Here is a 19678-nt window from a genome sequence, read left to right on the forward strand (position 1 = left end):
AATGCAGGTGCATTGTAACATCCTAGCTGTAACTGGCAGCAGATTCGTACTGGGACGTTGTTTGTGGTTTGACGATAGCATGTTGGTTCCAAAATTTTTTCCAGGCTATTACATCAACTGAGTCATGTAGTCAATGTTTAAGACAGTGAACTTGTATTTGGAGGAGTGAGAGTCAATTATTATTGGTGTGGTCATCAAGCTCTAGACGTATCATGTATACGTCACTTCAGGCAAATGGTAGACTGTTTCCATCAATGAAGGCATGGCAGATTCGTTCCCCTGACCCTATTCACTTGAAGTCTCTAATGACTATAGTGCTGATTGGATGTTAAGAGTTTGACACTTCCTTGTTATTTCTAAGTTACAGGATTAAAAGACTGAAGATCAGGAAAAATGACCTGGCAGTCCAAGCTATGGTACTTGTGAACAAAACTAGTTGAAAATGTGCGTTCAGTGAAACAACTAAAATGTATGTTAATAAGAGGGATGTACTTGAAACAATTGAAGGGAAGATCTTGCTAAAAGAGAAATATTCTGCTAAAAGCAAAATATTCTGATGCTGAAACATTTGTGTTGCCTTGATTGTACTATTTACATGTTGCAAGATGAGTGAGGGAAAGCAATACGACGACAGATGCTACCAATCCAGCCATTCATTAAATGAGAAGTCTTGGACAGTCGTGTTTCTCTCTCTCTCTCTCTCTCTCTCTCTCTCTCTCTCTCTAAAACACACACACACACACACACACACACACACACACACACACAGAGAGAGAGAGAGAGAGAGAGAGAGAGAGAGAGAGAGAGAGAAAAGGGTGGGAGAAGGGTTGGGCTGGGGGGGGAGGGGGCATTAGAAAGATGAAGTGATTGTTCTTCATGTTTATTTTACAGAAAACCTGTCACTGTTTGTATTTTTAATGTTGACAGAGTCGCACACAGATTATGATTTATAGAACTGTGATTACTGTTATACCTGTCATTATTGGATTTGTATTTACTACTTCCAGATATCAATGTGCAGTGCCCCTCTGCGGGAGTTGTCCAATCCAGGAGCAAGTGGGAGTATCTTCTATCTCACTGAAGATGATGAATTCATAATTAAAACTGTGCAACATAAAGAAGGCGAATTCCTTCAGAAATTACTTCCGGGCTACTACATGGTAGTAAAACCTAATGAATATTTTACTTGGGAGTCTGTATTATAGGTTTCATGTGTTTCACGTGTTAATAAGTTAAATGTTTTCTCTCTCTTGTTTTCTTTGACAGTTTAAGTATTAATATTACATTTATTTTCTGTTCCAGAACTTAAATCAGAATCCTCGGACCCTATTACCAAAATTTTTTGGTCTTTATTGTTATCAATGTAATTCTAAAAATGTCAGACTAGTAGTTATGAACAATCTGCTCCCGTCATCTATTAAACTTCATCAAAAGTATGACTTAAAAGGCTCAACGTACAAAAGAAAAGTAAGTATAACCCACAAATTATGTCTGTGGTGTAGTGTGAAATCTTTGGCACAGTTCTGTTTAGTTTATGGTACTGTAATTTCTGCATATGCCAAGAAAATGTCATGACTATATCTATGCAGATAATGACAAATGGGACGTTATGAAGCTGTTGGTTTGTAAAGTGTAAAATTTAATATTAATTACAAACATGAACTACTTATTTATGACAAGTAGGAGGAATCCGAAACCTACACCATAAGTTTGGAAATGAAAATGAGTCTACAATAGATTATTCTGTCACATTATACAGTTTCTCTGAACATAAATTTTGCGGTACATGTTGGAAGTGATTGCTATAAACTATTGTGAAATTACCTCCAAGTGCCATCACAGATTGTTACACCCTTCTGTAAATCTGGCTTTTACCTGAATAGCATAGTAGACTGTCCTGAAATATATGCACCTGTTGGGAACATTTGACACTTTCCAGATAGTCCTACAAGGGAAACGAGTAGCTTCTAGGTCTGGTAAGCTGGTGAGCTATCTAACAGAATCCTCATACCCCATCAGTGTGCCAAGGATGATGTCAGTGGGATACTAAAGCATGATAATAAAGGAATGAGTCATATTTTTGACCACCTGCTTGAGCTCAATGTGACTGTACTTGTTTTGTAGAATACATTTTTCTATGTGTGAGACTCTTCCAATTTTGTTCTTTACAGTGAAGGAAATAATCTCACACACAGGCATAAATTAGCTGGAAAAACTTTGTGTGTTGTTTGCAGTCCATTAAGTTTAATTGCTTGGTGAAACTGAGCAGTCTGTTCCTTACTCACTGCAGTGCCTACCACATTGCTTTATGTTTGTGATTAATGTAGTAGAGTGTTTTGCTTATAAGAAGTACAAAGTTGAACTAGTTTCAGTTAGGAGCCATGAGGCATTAAGCATGTAATTTCATGTAAGTGGTACATGAGCAAGTGATTACTGCAGTGCAGTGAACTTTCTATTAATGTTGTAAGACAGAGTGTAGAAAGCTGTTTAAAATTAATTCTAATAATACTTCAAAATGTTTTGATAAATTAGGAATTGTGGGAGGGAGGAACTGACCTGAAAGTCCATTAAATTAATAGCCTGTTAACCATTACAGGTTTATTTCAAAAGAGTGGGAACCTTGAACACAGCTCATTAAAGACAAAGAAAAAGGTGTCGTAGAATTTCTAAAATTGCAGGTTGTTACATAAATTATTGGCCATTATGAAGTTACAGATTGTGATTGGATGGATCAAGTTATTCTCATAGACTTAATGAGGGAAGACTAGTGCAGACTTGAAAATAATATTTTGTTGTTTGTTTATCAAAATCAAACTTTTTACTGTTTCGTAAAAATAAATTGTGATAGATCAGAAGTCAAGTCCCGTGAAAAATTGAGTATTTAATGAGGATATATACTGTTGTGGTGCTAGTAACAATGAATGACTCTGATTTGTGTACGCTTAGTACCAGTTAAACCAAATAAAGTTGAAAAAGTACTGCAGAGCATGATATAAATATTGTAGTGTGTTGTTCTTCCCATCAAAATATTCCACAAGTAAACTGTACATAAATCCACACACTAATGTTTGATGTACAAGTTACGTAAATATTGTAAAATTATTTGATATATGAAAACAAATTATAATCCAGAAAAGGAAAATGGTTCTAGTCCATTGTCATACTTTGGGGGGAAAAAATATCGCCATCTATTATGATGTATTGTTGAAATTTATAATGTGTACTTAGATTTGATTGCAAACCAGAGCTTTGAGTGATGCACTTCGGGAAATGTACTTCCAGGACCCTTCTGTTTTATGTTAAGTGAATGATGGTGAATGTTACAGCTAACATCACATTCAGTGTACTCTGCAGATAGCAGGGTACTGCAGTAATCTTCAAGTTAGGAAGATTATAGAGAGTGGAAGCTGTGTTGGCCATGGTCAAGAAGCTTCAGACTGTTGCTCTGGGCTGCGGTGGCATTGGGGCAACTGAGGTGAATGCTTTGACACTTCAGTCTGTAGCATCGCCTGGGATCCCTGATACTACAGCATCTTCAGATTTGCTCATCCTGTCCAGTCGACACATGGCGAACTGTGGCAGGGTTGCAAATCTCTGGGCAGAAGGCAAAATGGGTATTCAAAACAGGTTTGAGGTATTGCCTGCTGCTGAGAGTACATCTGAGCCAGCACAGGATGCCATGCCCGTTGGCACTGGGGCCAATCTTCCTGAGAGGTCCATAAAAGCTCAGAGGGTGGGATTGCTTGTCATTGGGAGCTCCAATGTTAAGTGGGTGATGGAGCTCCTCAAGAAAATAGTGGGCAGATCAGTAAAGAAGGCTAGTGTCCAGTCTGTTTGCCTGCCAAAGGGTCTCATCCAAGATGTGGAGGAGGCTCTGCTGGCAGTGATTGAGCACACTGGGTGCACCCAGTTGCAAATTGTCTCTCTCTTGTTGGGTGGAAGCTTAGCTATCATTGTGCCACATCTTTGCTGGAACCAATTGTGATCCTCTGGTCTGGAACAGAGTGAAAGGTCTAAACCAGAGGCTCAGACAAATTCTGCTACAGTGTCCGACGTAAATCTCTCAACCTTCGCTATCAGGTGGAGAATTGTGGGATTCCTCTTAATAGGTCAGGAATCGCTACACGCAGGAAGTGGCTACTAGGGTAGCAGAGTACGTGTAGTGTGCACCTGCAGGTTTTTTTTAGAGTAGAGAAATCCTTCCACAACCCCGATAAGGTGCCTTCTGAGTTCAGAGTAGCCTATGTCATAGCAGATCAGAGGAAGAAAATGTTAATATAGTATTAGTTAACTGCAGGAGCGTCAATGGAAATACCCCTGAATTAATCTCCCTTATAAACAGTAACAGTGCTCACATATTACCAGGGACAGAAATCTGGCTAAAACCAGAAGTAAATAGCAATGAAACTGTAAATTCGATGTGGGTTGTGTATTGCAAAGATAGGTTGAATGCTGGTATTGAAAATGTGTTTATAGCAGTAAAAAGTATGTTGTCATCTAGTGAGATTAGTACAGATTCTAAATACAAAATAATTTTGGCGAAGAAAAGTGTTAAAGGTGAATCAAACACGGTCATCGGATGCTTTTTGTAGGTCCCCCGCCTCAGCAGTAGTTGTGGCAGAACAGTTGAGGGCAAACTTTGAGAATATTTCCCATAAATTTCATGGTCCTACCATAGTTTTAGGTGGAGATTTTAACTTACCAGCTATAGATAGGGAGACTCAAGTGATTAGGACAGGTAGTAGGGACAGAGAATTGTCTGAAATTGTCCTAAGTGTCTTATCCAAAATTACCTTGAGCATTTAATTAGTCAGAGAACCAACTTGTGAAGATAACATGGTAGATCTGTTAGTAACAAACAGATCCAAAGTTTTTGACTCAGCATAGAATAAGGAAATTGGTGATTACAAGCCATTACAGCATACAAGAGGCAGTTTTCAGATTATGTTAGCAGTCAGCATGAAAATTTCATCTCCATTTCTAACAACATTGAGTACCAATGAACTAAGTTCAAGAGCATTGTACAATGTCCTTTAGACATGTCTGCTCCAAGCAAAGTTGAGAGGGATGGAAAAGACCTGCTGTGATTCAACAGCCATATTAGAAAACTGCTATTAAAGCAAAGAGAGTTTTATTGCAAATTTAAACATATTGAAAGCCTCACGAACAAACAAAAGTTTAAAAAGCCCAAAATTAGCGTAAAGAGAGCAATGTATAAGGCATTCATCGAATTTGAAAGTAAAATTTTGTCAGTGGTGACGTGATCAAATATTCTAAGAAGTTTTGGTCTTATATTAAATTGGTAAATGGATCGAAGTCATCTGTCCACACACACTGTGACAATAAAGGCTGTAAAAAGGCTGTCACAGAAAACGTCTTTTTACAAAACTGTTTCATAGAGGATGAGTGCACTGTAGTGCCTCTTTCAAATCATCACACAAACAGCAAAATGGCTGATATCAAAATAAATGGCCATGGGGTAGAAAAGCAACCAAAATCATTCATCAGAGGGAAGGTCACTGGACTTGACAGGATACCAGTATGATTCTACATTAAATATGTGAAAGAACTTGACCCTCTTGTAGCAGCAGTGTACCTGAGTCTTTGTAGGAACAAAGTGTCACTGATGATTGGAAAAAAAAACACATATCATTCCCATTTTCAAGAAAGGTCATTAAACAGATGAACAGAACTATAAGCATGTATCTCTGACGTTAGTCAGTTGTAGAGTTTTGGAACATGTTCTATGCTTGCTTATTATGATATTTCTGGAGGTTGATAATCTCTGTGTGAACCAACATTGGTTCCGAAAGCAATGATCTTGTGAAACCAGTGCGCTCTGCTCACCCACAAGACCCAGAAAGCAGCAGATACAGGTGTCCAGGTAGATGCTGTGTTCCATGACTTCCAGAAGGCATTCGATACAGTTTTGCACTGCAGCCTGATGAACAAAATATGAGTATACTGAACATTAGATCAGCTGTGTGATTGTATTGAAGAGTTTCTAGGAAACAGAACACAGCATGTCATTCTGAATGGAGAGAAGTCTTCAGACATAAAAGTAACTTACGGTATGCCCAGTGAAATGTTAAAGGCCCTTTACTTTTCATAATATATATAAATAACCTGGTAGATAATGTTGGAAGTTCCATGGGGTTTTCGCGGGTGATGCTGTTGTATATAGGGAAGTCGCAGTGGTGGAAAATTGTAGCAAAATGCAGAAATACCTGCAGAGGATTGATGCTTGATGCAGGGGGTGGCAATTGACCCTCAACATAAACAAATGTAATATATTGTGAATACATAGAAAGAGCCCTTATTGTATGATTACAAAATTGCAGGAAAAACACTGAGAGCAGATACTTCCATGAAATACCTAGGAGTATGCACGTGGACTGATTTGAAATGGAACAACCACATAAAATTAATCATTAATAAGTCATTTTCCACACTGAGATTCATTGGAAGAATCCGCAGGAGATGTAGTTCATCAGTGAAGAAAGTAGCTTATAAAACATTTGTTCGACCAATACTTGAATATTGCTTGTCAATCTGGGAGCCATACCAGGTAGGACTGATGGAGGAAATAGATAAGATCCAAAGAAAAAGAGGACATTTTATTACAGATTCATTCAGTAATCATGAAAACATCACAGAGATGATCAACAAACTCAAGTGGCTGGCACTGCAAGAGGGGTGTTCTGCTAAATGATGTGGTTTATTGTTGAAGTTCCAAGAGCATACATTCCTAGAAGAGTCACCAAATATATTGTTTCCTCCTACATATATCTCTCGGAAAGACCATGAAAATAAAATTGGAGAGATTTGAGCCCACATAGAGGCTTACCGGCAATTGTTTTTTCCCGTAAACTATTCATGACTGGAACAGAAATGGGAGGAAGTGACAGTGATAAACAGAGTATCCTCCACCGCACACTGCAAGATGGCTTGCGAAGTATAGCAGTAGATGTAGATGGATACCATGTTTTATGTACTAGGAATCGTTAAGTTCAGCATTTATAGTTACAAAGACAGGTGAACGATGGGTTGGCAAGTTGTAGTAAATGCCCACCATCATAACTGGTGACAGAAGATAGCTGTACCTGTTTGATCTGGAAATAAAAGTGGCAGTCATGTTCAGGTCATCCAGTGAGAGTGAAGTTTGTTAGGGCTGTTAGCAAAAGAATGATGTGCACTTTCTTCGTTACAAGTGAGCATAGTGACACAAGCACATTTCAGAATGGGATAGTAATCACAATAGGTATGTAAGAGTATGCTATTCAAAACTTTGTTTCAAAAGAAACTAGAATCTTTCAAATATTGATCTGCTCTAGATCAATTTCTACCTTCACAACTGCTCACAGGGCAGCCAGAATATAAGCATCTATTGAAGAATCATGATTGCAAACTCTTTGGCATCCACCTTATAGCTATATCTGGCTCTTTGTGATTTCCTGTACTTCTAAAAAGTGTGTGAAATTATCCATGTGCACCATTTTGAATTGCCAGGATCCACACCCTACCCATAAAACATTCCTTAACAATATTACCAAGGAGACACATAATGACACATACTCTTTACTAGTAAGGTGCACCGGAATAACTGCTTATAATAACTAATCTTTATTCACGACAGACTGTTTTGGCGTTTATTGCAAATTTCAAGTATGTTTAAACTGATGTGATGTTCATGTACATCGTTAGTGGACTGTCTTATAACTTTCACTGTTTAGATAAGGTGGTAATTTATGTAAATATATTGAAAATAATATGTCTGACATCAGTTTGGTAGTTCAACTCTTACGATGCTATATTTGTAAACATACAGTGTTGAAAGAGTTAAAATGTCAAACTGCTGTCAGACATATTTTCAATATATTTACTTAAATTACCATCTTATCGAAACAATGAAATTAAAACATGGTTCACTAACAACATAATATGGATGTCAGATCAGCCTAGACATACTTTCAAGTGGCGATAAATGCAATAAGTATGTTGCGAATAAATATTAGTTATTGTAAGCAACTGTTGTGGTACATTTTACTAATACTCATGTCATTATCTAACGTATATTATGTTGCTGGCCCTAAAGAAGAGAAAAAGAGCACTTGCAGTAATTAGTCTGGGACAGTGGACCAGTGCTGCTTATTAGTCAAAATACTGTATTTTGAGAAGATATGGAAAGATAGTGCTTTGCTGCAGAATCCTCCTGGTAGTAGAATGGCCAGATGGTGTAGCAAATGCGCCTTGTATTTGGATGAAGAACCATACCCATTTTGAGTCCATTGTTCAGCAATTGCTCATCCACGCCAGTAAAATTGAATGAAATTTAGTAGTGGCATTTCGGTTCCCATAAAGGTAAATGCATGTATAGCTTTTCCGTCTAGGGTGAAGTAACATTACGTAATAAAAATTGTAGTACATGATCTAAAACATTTGGTACAAGAAAGTATTGGTGTGGTCTGTTTTTGTATTTGTGCAAAAGTTTATTCATTTGTATATAAAGGAGTGTGAAAAAAAGGTGCAAGTAGAGACAACCACTCGCCGTGTACAGGAAGTGTTGAGCAGTAGACAGACAAGCACATAAATGAAACCAAATGTTGTAAATAAGCTACAAGGGACAGAAGGCTAAAACAGATGTTCATGGAAATTCAGAAAGAGAATTCTGCTGCACAAATGTGGAAAGTAATGGGTCATGGTAAACTGAACCAGAAATTCGTCATGGAATAGAAACAGGAATGGATCTGGGAAAGAAATTTATGGATTGATTAGATGTCTTTTTTAATGAACAATTTCCCTGTTGTAGATTTTAAAATGGCTGAATATATTTACTGTAAAGAAGTAAATATTTGTAGATAGCTAGTAGTTGTGAGCTGTAGAATGTGATGTATGCTCATTGATGTGTTAAAAAAAAAAACATGTATACTATTTTTTCCCCATCATAGGCATCTAAAAGTGAACGACAGAAGAGTTCACCAACATTTAAGGATTTAGATTTTATGGAACATCACCCTGAGGGGATAGGACTTGAAGCAGATACATATGCAGCCCTTGTTAAGACAATTCAGAGGGATTGTAGAGTAAGTAGACTCAATTTTGAAGTATTTAGTGGTCATTTTGTTTTGAGGGCATGTCAGAAACTAATATTCATATGATTTGTACATTTCAGGTGCTGGAAAGTTTTAAAATAATGGATTATAGTTTGTTGGTTGGCATACATAACTTGGATCAAGCAGCAAAGGAGAAGGCGGTAAGCAAAATGGTGTGTGTGTGTGTGTGTGTGTGTGTGTGTGTGTGTGTGTGTGTGTGTGTGTGTGTGTGTGTGTGTGTCCTGAAAAAAAGTATCATATATTAATAAATTATTCTGATAGACATGGAAACAATTGCACAGACAAAAAACTATCCACCATCAACAAAGCCAACACCAAATAACACATGAACTAGGAAATGCAGATGATATTGTGATGGCATCTGCACAGTGCAAGATGGACAGGGCACAAAATGTTAGTTCAGTGTAAGATAGGACAAACTTCTGCAACTTACATTTCTCCATGTTATGAAGGCATTGCATTATCCAGAATTCTACCATTCTCCCATGACTAATTACAAAAATTGTCTAGTGGTTGGGCTGTAAGCGGACTGTGTAACAGCTGTTGTCCTCTGTTGAAAATAGTTTTCATTTTGTCCAAATTTCATATAGCCTCTAGAGAATGATGTGTAATATTATTGAGCTGTTGTAGAGAAATGGTAGGAGTTTGATTCTGCAAAATATTCTCACCATACTGTGATACTATCTGTTCTTATTTGAAATATGAGAAGTGAGTCTTAACTGGTGGCTGTCCAAACCCCAATTCTTAGTGTCTATTTGGTAAGGGGTTCTTACACAATTGCTTGATTGCCATTGATGCAAACCTTGCAGCAATCATCTTGTTCTAAAAGAAAAGTAAAATTTGACATAGTGTAAAGTGTGGCACCATTCCTGCGTCAAAACTTTGTACTTCTTACTGTGCAGTGCATGGTTCCTGAGATACCGGGGGTGAATTATCCAGTGGTTCTTTTAGAGTTCAGGAAACAGTGCACATTCAATGACCTAGACCATGTCTGCACCTCACAAATTGAGAAATGAGCTGTATCCTTAATTTTAGGTTTGGTTTATGTTTATTTTAGGTTTACGTGCCCACATTCTCAAATATTTTTTTGCAATGATGTTCCATTACAAATATTCTCTCAGGACACATTGTGGCCTGATATATTCAAGGTAATAGTAACAGCAGATAATGTACAGAGTCTGCCACTTCGATAATGTAGATTAGTGTGCAGTGTGTACACAGTGCACAGTTGCTTACTTTGTGTTAAAAGTTGTGCAAAGCTGTTGTGTCCGGGTAACAAAAGGAAGAGATTAACTTTGAAATAACTAAACATCATCCCCTGAAGAGGGTGGCAAATTTAGCAGATCAGTAGTTGCATTCTACCATATAGACATCCTGCCAATAGCTGACATCCCAGTTCACAAGGATAAGCTGTACAAATCGGAACTAAGGACTATTGTGGCAGAAGGAGACTGCTGACTTGTCCCAAATTATGTAATGATGATATAGGAAGTGCTGTAATTTCCTAATGAACATACCAGAGGGAATTTCATTAGAGTGTAGAGTGTGGTGTCCAATTTTGGATATGCAGAAATGGGCCCTTTGGTTGAAGTCACTGTTAACTTGAAATGCTCTACAACCAATGGGCAAAATGGTAACTACTTGGAATGAGAGAGACGTGAGCAATCACACGTCATGAGACTCAGTAAGCTCCCATGTTTGAACCTCTTTGAAAATCTGTGGGACTGACAGGAGCAGTGAACAAATTTGGCTGCAATGGCATCCATGCTGTGTGCCTTATGTACATGGGGTGATGTGGATGGAGTGGCATTTTACTACATTGTATATCTAGAATCATGTATAGTACACTCCATAGTGACTTATGACTCTTAACAAAGCTCACTGATGTGCTACAGACTGTTACATGAATATATTTCTTCTGTTGAGCTTATAAAATTCTTCGGTCCTCCATATTCACAATTTGTTTCCCAATAATGATTGTGTTCTTAATGATTGTATATTGAAATATGATCAGTTTCAGATATGGGGAACTTTATCAGTCACTCGTGGGTATGCTTCACAGTCTGGATCAGCCATTGTGTAAGGTGGGACTCCATTGAAAGATGCATTGCAGCTGCTCATGTGTAATATCAAGAGCACAGCTGTTAATGGAAAATAAATTTTGTATATGAAGAAAAGAGAATTATATTACAGCTGAGCCATTCTAATCAATCTTTCTGTGTAGCCCCATATTATAAAATTATATTCTATTTCTTAATGACTTTGTGCATCCTGACAGTGCAACATATACAGTGTCTTAATCACTGATACAGTAATTTTGATGGATTTGTTGTCACGTGTAGTCTTGATGTCAGTGTTTCAAGGCTCCACAAATTCTTATGTCAGACAGTAAATTTAAAATTTGTTTGTGGGTTTCGCCACTGTAAATATGATACATTTTTGAATATCAGTAAATTACTTTGAAAACAAACTTAATGCAAAAAGAAATTTTGTGCAGCATTTATTTTTGTTTCCCCCATTATATTGGATGATCAGAGAAACCCCATGATAGAAATATGTTACACTTTAATATGCTATGAAAATAAACATTTTACACTTTGCCTTTATCTTTTTTCTCAAGTTTAACAATCTTAAAATTGACGCATATGTTTTCAATGATTATGTTATTCTACTGAGGTATTATCAATCGAAGTGTAGATTTATGATCCTATTCTTTGCCATAAGTTACTGCAGCTGGAAACTAACCAATGTTTTGTTCCTCATTGAGAGTTATGATGGATAATTTTGACTATTTATTTAAAATCACACACAGAAAGTGATTCAAAACATAATTCCTTATTTTTTTGTTATTAGCGTATTTAATCTAACCTTATGTGGTCTCCAATTTCTTCGCATGCTGCCATATTAGAGTTATATTTGGAACCAAACATTGGTATCAGGAGGCCATACATTTCTTTCACTGCATTAAAGTCTCTTGGCCAGCATAAAGTTTATGCAGCATATGACTAACTGTACTCAAATAAATTATACTGTTCAAAAGAATCAGGACAACATGAATTTGGGCATCTGCCATACTCCATTGAGCAATAATTGAGGAATGGGTATGTTATGAAATTATGCCTTTATATTTAAAAAATTAAGTACACAACAAAACACCATTACATCCATGATTGTTTACATAAAAAGAACTGAAATGTACAACCGACGTCGAAAACAAATTGGAAATCACCATTCATCCCATCATCCTATGTGCTTGTCATTTGACTTTGAAAACTTCAATAATGTGTATGCCCTCCATGACTGTTTATCACTGCCTGACACCTACATGATGGCATGCTCCATATAAGTCTATGGAGGTCACTCTGTGTTATCTGTTCCCATTCGTCAGTGAGAATTAATGAGAGTCCTGGAGTGTCTGGTGGAACATCATGACCACGATCACAGTTGTCAACCATGTCCCATCATATTCAAAATGGAGTGTAGGTCAGGACTCACTGCTGGCAATGCCATTACTTCAATGTCCAGGCTTTGCAAGACATCTCTGCTGATGCCCACCACTTAGACTTCAGCATTAGGAGCAGCTCAGGGCCACCACAGTGTGCAGCAGTCACCATATGGTCCAACAGGTTCTGCTTGATGTACTGCATGACAGTAAGGTGACCGTGGACAACAACAAGATCATATGGCCGATACACTGAAGTCTCCCCTCAACATCATAGGACCTTGGAAATCTTTCAGTTTCCTGGACAACATTTTGCAGGTACCACTCACCACAGGTCTCTGCACACAAACACAGCCATCACCTTGGGTCAGAGGATATCTGGACTCCTCTGTGAATAACATGTTTCACCAGTGATGAGATTGCCCATTGATAAGGGAACAGCAGACATGAAGGTGAGCTCCAAGGTGATGTCGTGTCAAAGGGTACTTGAACAGGTCACCTGGGTCATAAAGTCCTATCTCATAAATGGTTCATTACAGTTACTGGCCCTTCTGAGGTCATCTTGCAGTGCTCTGTGGGTATCCATATGACGTGGCAATGCAGAGGTGGCCAGGCCAGGTATTGGTCCCCATGTGGGGGTTGTAATGCACTGGCAAACTTGTCCAACTTGCCTTGTTTGCTGACCTATCTCCCTCTAGTGCATCCACAACCTATGGATGACACAATGAAAGGCATTGGCATCTGCAATGACACTACCAAAAGAGCATCCTTTTTGGATCAAATCGACTGCCCTTGTAACTTGCACTGCATTAAGCTGTTGCAGTGCATGTGCTTGGTTGAATACAGTGTCCAAAAATGACAACTGCCATCTGTGTACCTCACTAGAAAACACTGGGACGCCGGTATGCACTTCCTTCTGAGGGGTCGGAAAGATGTTAATCGTAGCCTACATCGAAAGCAAAGCTCTCAAGCCATGCAGTAAAACAATAGGTACCGCCTTTATCATAATAGATTTAACATATCGGACATTGATATACATGTTTACATAATTCTTTTGAACTGTGTATTAAAGTATTTTACACCACCATATTACTCCACTAAATCAACATTTTATAAAACTACACTGTGCTTGCGTATTGCTGGTACATTTTATGGAATTCAAATATTTTGTATTTGGTTATGCACTATTATGTGACTCACTGTTCTTTACACAAAGCCATGGTTCATTCCTGATGACATTTTGAGGCTAGTAACTTGGCAAACATGTTCCATGTGTGTTTATTCAGTGATACCTCTTGTGAAAGCTGGTGGTGTTGTAAGAATTTATTACGTTTAATAGTTCAACAATTTGGACATTCTCACTTGGTTGGCTACCACCTCTTTCCTGAGGAACTAGCTGCTGTTGGTGTTGAAAGTACATGTTACAACAACAATTCTCGTCAGAATGTTGTCAGCCCATCCCAATTAAAAATAGGAATATGTGAAACATGGCCTGATACGGCCTCGTACAAAGGAACACTTCTGCACAGTTTATTACACAGCTGGTAATGTAATCTAACAGTTCCATACTGGTATGATGCTCCAGCGTACAGCAAATCAAAACATGATGGACAGATCATCAAATCAAAGCTTCAGAATACTGTTTCCTGTTTGGCTTAAGGATGTCTCCATTGTATAATGCGACTCCAACACTCCAACATCCTCCTGTGCTTATACTTCTATCTATCCATCCATCCATCCATACATTCATACATACATATATACATTAGCTGAAGTCCCCTGCCTTGATTATATCTGTCTGTTCTGATCTCAGGAACTACTGTAGTGATTCTGTTAGGGCTTTCATGAATAAGCTCGTACAGCCTTATGCTGTGCCTGGTGCATGTTAAGTGGCCCTGTGTGATTTGTACCACTGTTATGTAGTGAAGGATGCTCCATACTAATGTTGTATGGTGGAGGCTGCTTGGTACAGATGTTGTGTGGTCGAGACTGCTTGTTACAGATGTGTGGCGGAGGCTGCTTGGTACCAATGTTGCATGGCAAAGGATGCTCCATAAATGATGTTTCGTGGTAGCAGATGCTTCATACCAATGTTGTGTGGTGGACTGTGCTTCATACTGATTGTGCATGGGAGAAAATACTTTGTACCAATGGTGCACAGCAGAGTGCTCTTTGTAACAGTGTTATGTTGGGAAAGGGGGGAAAGTCACACACAGAAAAGGTAGTTCATGCTAGGCTGGTACTTGAGTCAGCTGACCAGCAAGTTCCCATAGCTCTTGCTGGAATTTTAATAACAACTCTACACAGTAGCCCAAAAATAATATTACTGTTACACTAGTCAAGTTGTCCCGCCATAGTTACTTAATTCTATTTCTGCAAATTGGGGGCAAGTCACTAGTTTTGTATGTTGTGGCATTCAGTGAATACAGTGACCATGTTGATCCCAATATAGTTTTGTTCCGAGATCCGCGTAATGTCTGATCTGTATCTGTGATTTCAGACAGTCTTTTGAGCCTTCTGTTAACTGCACCCTTCTCATTGTGCTGTCTGCCCCCATTTCTGCTGCCGTTTCTTTAGATTTAATTTTATTTAAGAAAGTATGTCTGTCAGCCTGGTGAAAGCCTTAAGATTTTGTGTCACTGGGTGGCTTGCATGTCTGTTGACTTTTTTTAGCTACTCCTTATTTGGCCTCATGAGGTTGAATGGTCACTCTCAGGATTATTCCACAGAAAATGTGAATACATTACATGGAATCATAACAGAGACCTCTTCGTCACTAGCTAATAAGTCTGACTGTTAGTGCACAGAAGCATCTGGCCTAATTACATTGTACCTCTTGAAAGATTTGGAGAATTGGGGGAACTGTGGTCTCTACATATGCAGGATGTGAAAGTCGGAATGCATGAGTGTGGTCCGATGGCATCCCAGAGGGCATAGTAAGGCATTGTTGGCTGTGAATACATTTATAGCCAGGATTTATACAATACAAAATAGCTTCTACATGGTGTTGATCAGCATTGAGTAGAGCGGCACTCATGGCTGAGTGCAGACGACTCACGAGGCTCAGTAGGCGGTAACGTGGCTTGGCGCAGTCAGGGACTGCACACTCTCAGCAGAGGTGGCATCATACAGGGTGCTGGTGTAGAAGTTTGCAGGCATTTCCTGTCCAGCTAGGGTGCAAACAGCTTGGTGAACCATTCCACGAAGGTGCTGTCATGGTCATCATAGTTTGCACCCTGCTTGACGGCCAGCAGTTCCGCATGGGATGAAGGTAGCAGTGCAGAAGTATGCCCTGGCCTCGCAACAAAAGATGGCCAAGACACTGGAAGCTACTCGCAGGTTCAGCCAGGGGGCACCACAAATGCACTCTCGCGGAAGATGTGAAGTTGGCAGCTCAAGGGTCACCCTCAATCGACTGGGTCATCGGTCAAAGACACTCAAGTATTCACATCAGTAGCAGCAATGGTGGCAGCAGTGGTAATTGATGGCAGTGAAGTACATCAAGCTGGTTTGCTGGTATCTTGTATTAGAAGTCATCAGATGAACAATAGGCAGCACATCGTAGAACAGCTGCAATTTGGATTCACTGTAAGACTTTGTCATGCCAACCGACCCAATGGTTCAGAAGTCTAAGTACACTCATGTTCAGAAAAACAAAAAACCTTGAACATCTAGAGATAGGACATTCATATTCACAGGGCATGTACATTATATTTTCTGCAGAAATGATTAGCATTTGAACCATTTCGGCCACAATTTCAAGGTCAGCATAAATATCGTGACGCCCACCACCTACCAGTAAAATGTACCTACGACTCTCGTTGTCACTATAAACCAAACATAATAGATGAGTGTGACTCACGCAGATGTGCAGGATACCTTGCAGATGCACACATGAATTGTATCATCAGATCAGTGAGTTTGAAAGAGGACTCATTATTGGCACGAGAGAATGTGATGCATCCATCCGGGAAATTGCTGCTTGTGTGGGATGAAGTGTTTCGGCAATGAATGGGTGTGTGCAGAATGGTTCACAGAAGGCCATAGAACACAACGAGATAGATCAGGTCACACCATCCAGACCACCCCGCCGAGAAGATTGACATGTCACAAATCTGCGTCCTCCTTGGCTCTGGTGCATCAGTGGAACAGTGTAACACATCACACGCTATCAGAGGTGACGCACCATCTCCTGTTTGAGAATGATAGCCACATTTTGGTTTGCCACAGAGAGGGAGCAGAATCCGTGAGCATTCGCACAAGACATACAGTGCCAACTCGAGGCCTTGTGGTATGGGATGCTATTGGGTACAACCACAAATCACAGTTGGTGCGTGTCCCGGGCACTGTTACCAGTGTGGCATACATGAATGACATCCTGCTACCTGTAGTCATACCCTTCCTGCACAACACCCCAGATGCAATTTTTCAGCAAGACAATGTACTACCACATGTTGCTGTGTGAACATGTGCCTTCTTGGTGTCACAGGATGTTGGCGTTTTGCCCTGGCACACCGGATAACCAGACTTGTCACCAATTGAAACTGTGTGGGATATGGTGAAATGATGGGTGCAGTACTGTGACCCAATGCCAACCACCACAGATGAACTTTGGAACCAGGTGAATGCAGCATGGATGGCTATACCCCAGGACACCATTCATACCTTATATGCAACATGCCACCACTCATGGAACAAGTTATTAGGGCCCATAGCAGACCCTGTGCCTGCTACAACAGGACACATGCTGAACCAAGATGATCAAAATGCTAATCGTTTCTGCAGAACATACTAATGTACATGACCTGTGAATATGAACGTGCTCTCTCTAGTCACTCAAGATGTTCCGTCTTTTATTTTCTGAGCAAGAGTGTGTTTATACTGGTTACGTTGTGCCAATTACGCTGCCGAGCTGTGGCAATGACCAAATTTGGTCTCATTTTCTAGGCTTACCAGCACACTGCGCCACATCATGGTGTCCCTACTTAAGCTCTCAGATCTTCAGCTTGGCCCTTTCTGCAACATCTGAATGTTTTGGAGCTGCTCTTGTGTGTTACGCAGTCGTACCTCACCTTGTGGTGGTATCAGAATGACGTTACGAAGTGAGCATTCTCCTGCGATTGCATTCTCTCATCTCCGCTCGATTGTTGTGCGTCAAAGCCCAGTGGTGTGCCTCTCTGTTTGCAGTACTGGCTCTTCTTCCTAGTTTTTCACTCTGATTGAGACACTGCATTTGAGCCTGTCTTAGCTTGGCTCTGTGCTTGCTGGGGAAAAACTTAAAAAAATTTACGTTCACCTAAAATTAAATTCTGTGGTGCAACAAGTTTATCTCCTCATGTTGCCAGGTATAATTGTTCAGGGAATTATAGGCAAACATTTGATGTTCAAGGTTAATGTGGACACTTAAAATAGTCAACAGCATGAAGATTGGTTTGGGGGGGGGGGGGGGGTGGCAGACAGTAACTCACCATGCAAAATGCTGCTCTCATCAGTAGTATACCCCCTTGCATCCCTGTGATCTGTGAACTGACATACTCGCCATTCATGTGGGGGACTTACAGCATAATGTGGGATCCATACTGTGTTGCAATTTAGTATTCTCGACATATACAAAGCAGTTTCAGAGGTGATAGCACAAAGTGACAAAAAAAGTCCTACAATCAGTTAGGGATCAAACACTAACCTTTCTATTTGTAGGTTTAACAGCTATGTACTGAGCCATATCAGTGCCATTATTACAGGATTAAAGAGCTCCCTGCCTACCAAATTTACTTGTGCAACTTTCCAATTCCATTCTCAGTAGTTGCTGGGGAAATATTGTTGTCCGTACCCTAATTTCTATTATTTTATCAATACATTCCTCCATATGCTACATATATGAGGGAAAGGGTTGAATAGTATCTTATGAGAATCGTCTAAGATGATGATGTTTTCTAAAGGCTTTGTGGTATTGTTTCTTTCTTTTGCATTATTTAATTGAAAATTATTGTGCATTTCTGAAATGCTCATGTCTCACCAAAAATAAACTAATCACGGTACGTGATGTAAGCCACTGAGGTGTATCCTGATATCTACAGCAGTGTAGTTCTTCATACCACAGGAATTGTTCCCAGAGAGGGGAAGAAAATATGGAAGATAACATCTAGTCATGATACATGAGTGAGACGTCACAACACAGGCTTTTTTGGAAGTGGGACTGAGAAGTTGGGTTCATGTCTCATTCCAGCCACTCTAAATTTAGTTTTCTGAAATAGCAGTAGGGGAATTTAGGGTTGCTTCCATTGAGAAGACCACTAGCAATTTTCTCTCAATCATACATCTCCACTCTGAGATAGGCTCTATATCTAATGACTTTGGTGTAGATGTGATAGTAAATGTAACTTTTCTTGGTGTGGATTTTAAATCTCTATCTTCAGCCTTTCATCTTGCCCAGCATGTGCTTACAGCTTTCCTTATGCAGCTCTGCATCAAGAAACCTATGGTTCTTGGTTGTCTATACACACATGCACTATGTTCACCATTTTTTGGGAAAATCACTTTGCGTTTTTGTTAAATCTGTTATACAATGGTACCTATAAACGTTTTCCAATACAGCTTCATTTATTTTATTTCATTTATCAAAAGTAATTTCCATGGACATAATCTTGATCTCATGCCTGCAGGTAGATTTTTTTTTTCTGCATGAAATGACTGCTCTTTATCAGAATAGTCAATTGAGGAATTAAAGACATATGTGAAGATGATTAAGAAGTTCAAAGCCTCCTGCATGTAAATACTAGGTGCAATTTTTTCTACAGTGTGCTGGACCACTGTCACAGTGAAAGAAATAATTGTCTGCTTTCAGTATCAAATAGATAGCTATGACTGTGTTTGATATAAAACTTGTCCTTGTTTTTGGAATAAAATTTTCCCTTCACAACAAGAAAAATAGCAACTGTTCACTTTCTGATATGTGATGATCTGCAGACGGTGCCTAGTGTGGACTTACTTAAAGACATCCATATTTATGTATGTATTTATTTATTATTTATTTTAATACTTGATTGGAAGATTCTAGCAATCAAACCAGTTTTCATCATCTGAAACAATACTATTCATATTATGGTAGGTACCAGATCCAAAC

At 39.2% G+C, this 19678-nt stretch overlaps 1 protein-coding gene across 8 annotated transcripts in view; it reads left to right on the top strand.

Moving 5' to 3' along the window:
• Positions 1-19678, top strand: part of LOC126184785 (phosphatidylinositol 4-phosphate 5-kinase type-1 alpha-like) — a 314413-nt gene that overhangs the window by 52754 nt on the left and 241981 nt on the right. For all 8 annotated transcript variants that reach the window (XM_049927350.1, XM_049927348.1, XM_049927349.1 and 5 more), the window contains exons 5-8: positions 1008-1160; positions 1303-1467; positions 8949-9083; positions 9173-9253. In XM_049927350.1, the coding sequence (XP_049783307.1) occupies positions 1008-1160; positions 1303-1467; positions 8949-9083; positions 9173-9253 (534 nt within the window). The remainder of the gene's footprint in view (positions 1-1007; positions 1161-1302; positions 1468-8948; positions 9084-9172; positions 9254-19678) is intronic.

This window comes from Schistocerca cancellata, chromosome 4 (assembly GCF_023864275.1).
Source record: "Schistocerca cancellata isolate TAMUIC-IGC-003103 chromosome 4, iqSchCanc2.1, whole genome shotgun sequence".
NCBI lineage: Eukaryota > Metazoa > Arthropoda > Insecta > Orthoptera > Acrididae > Schistocerca > Schistocerca cancellata.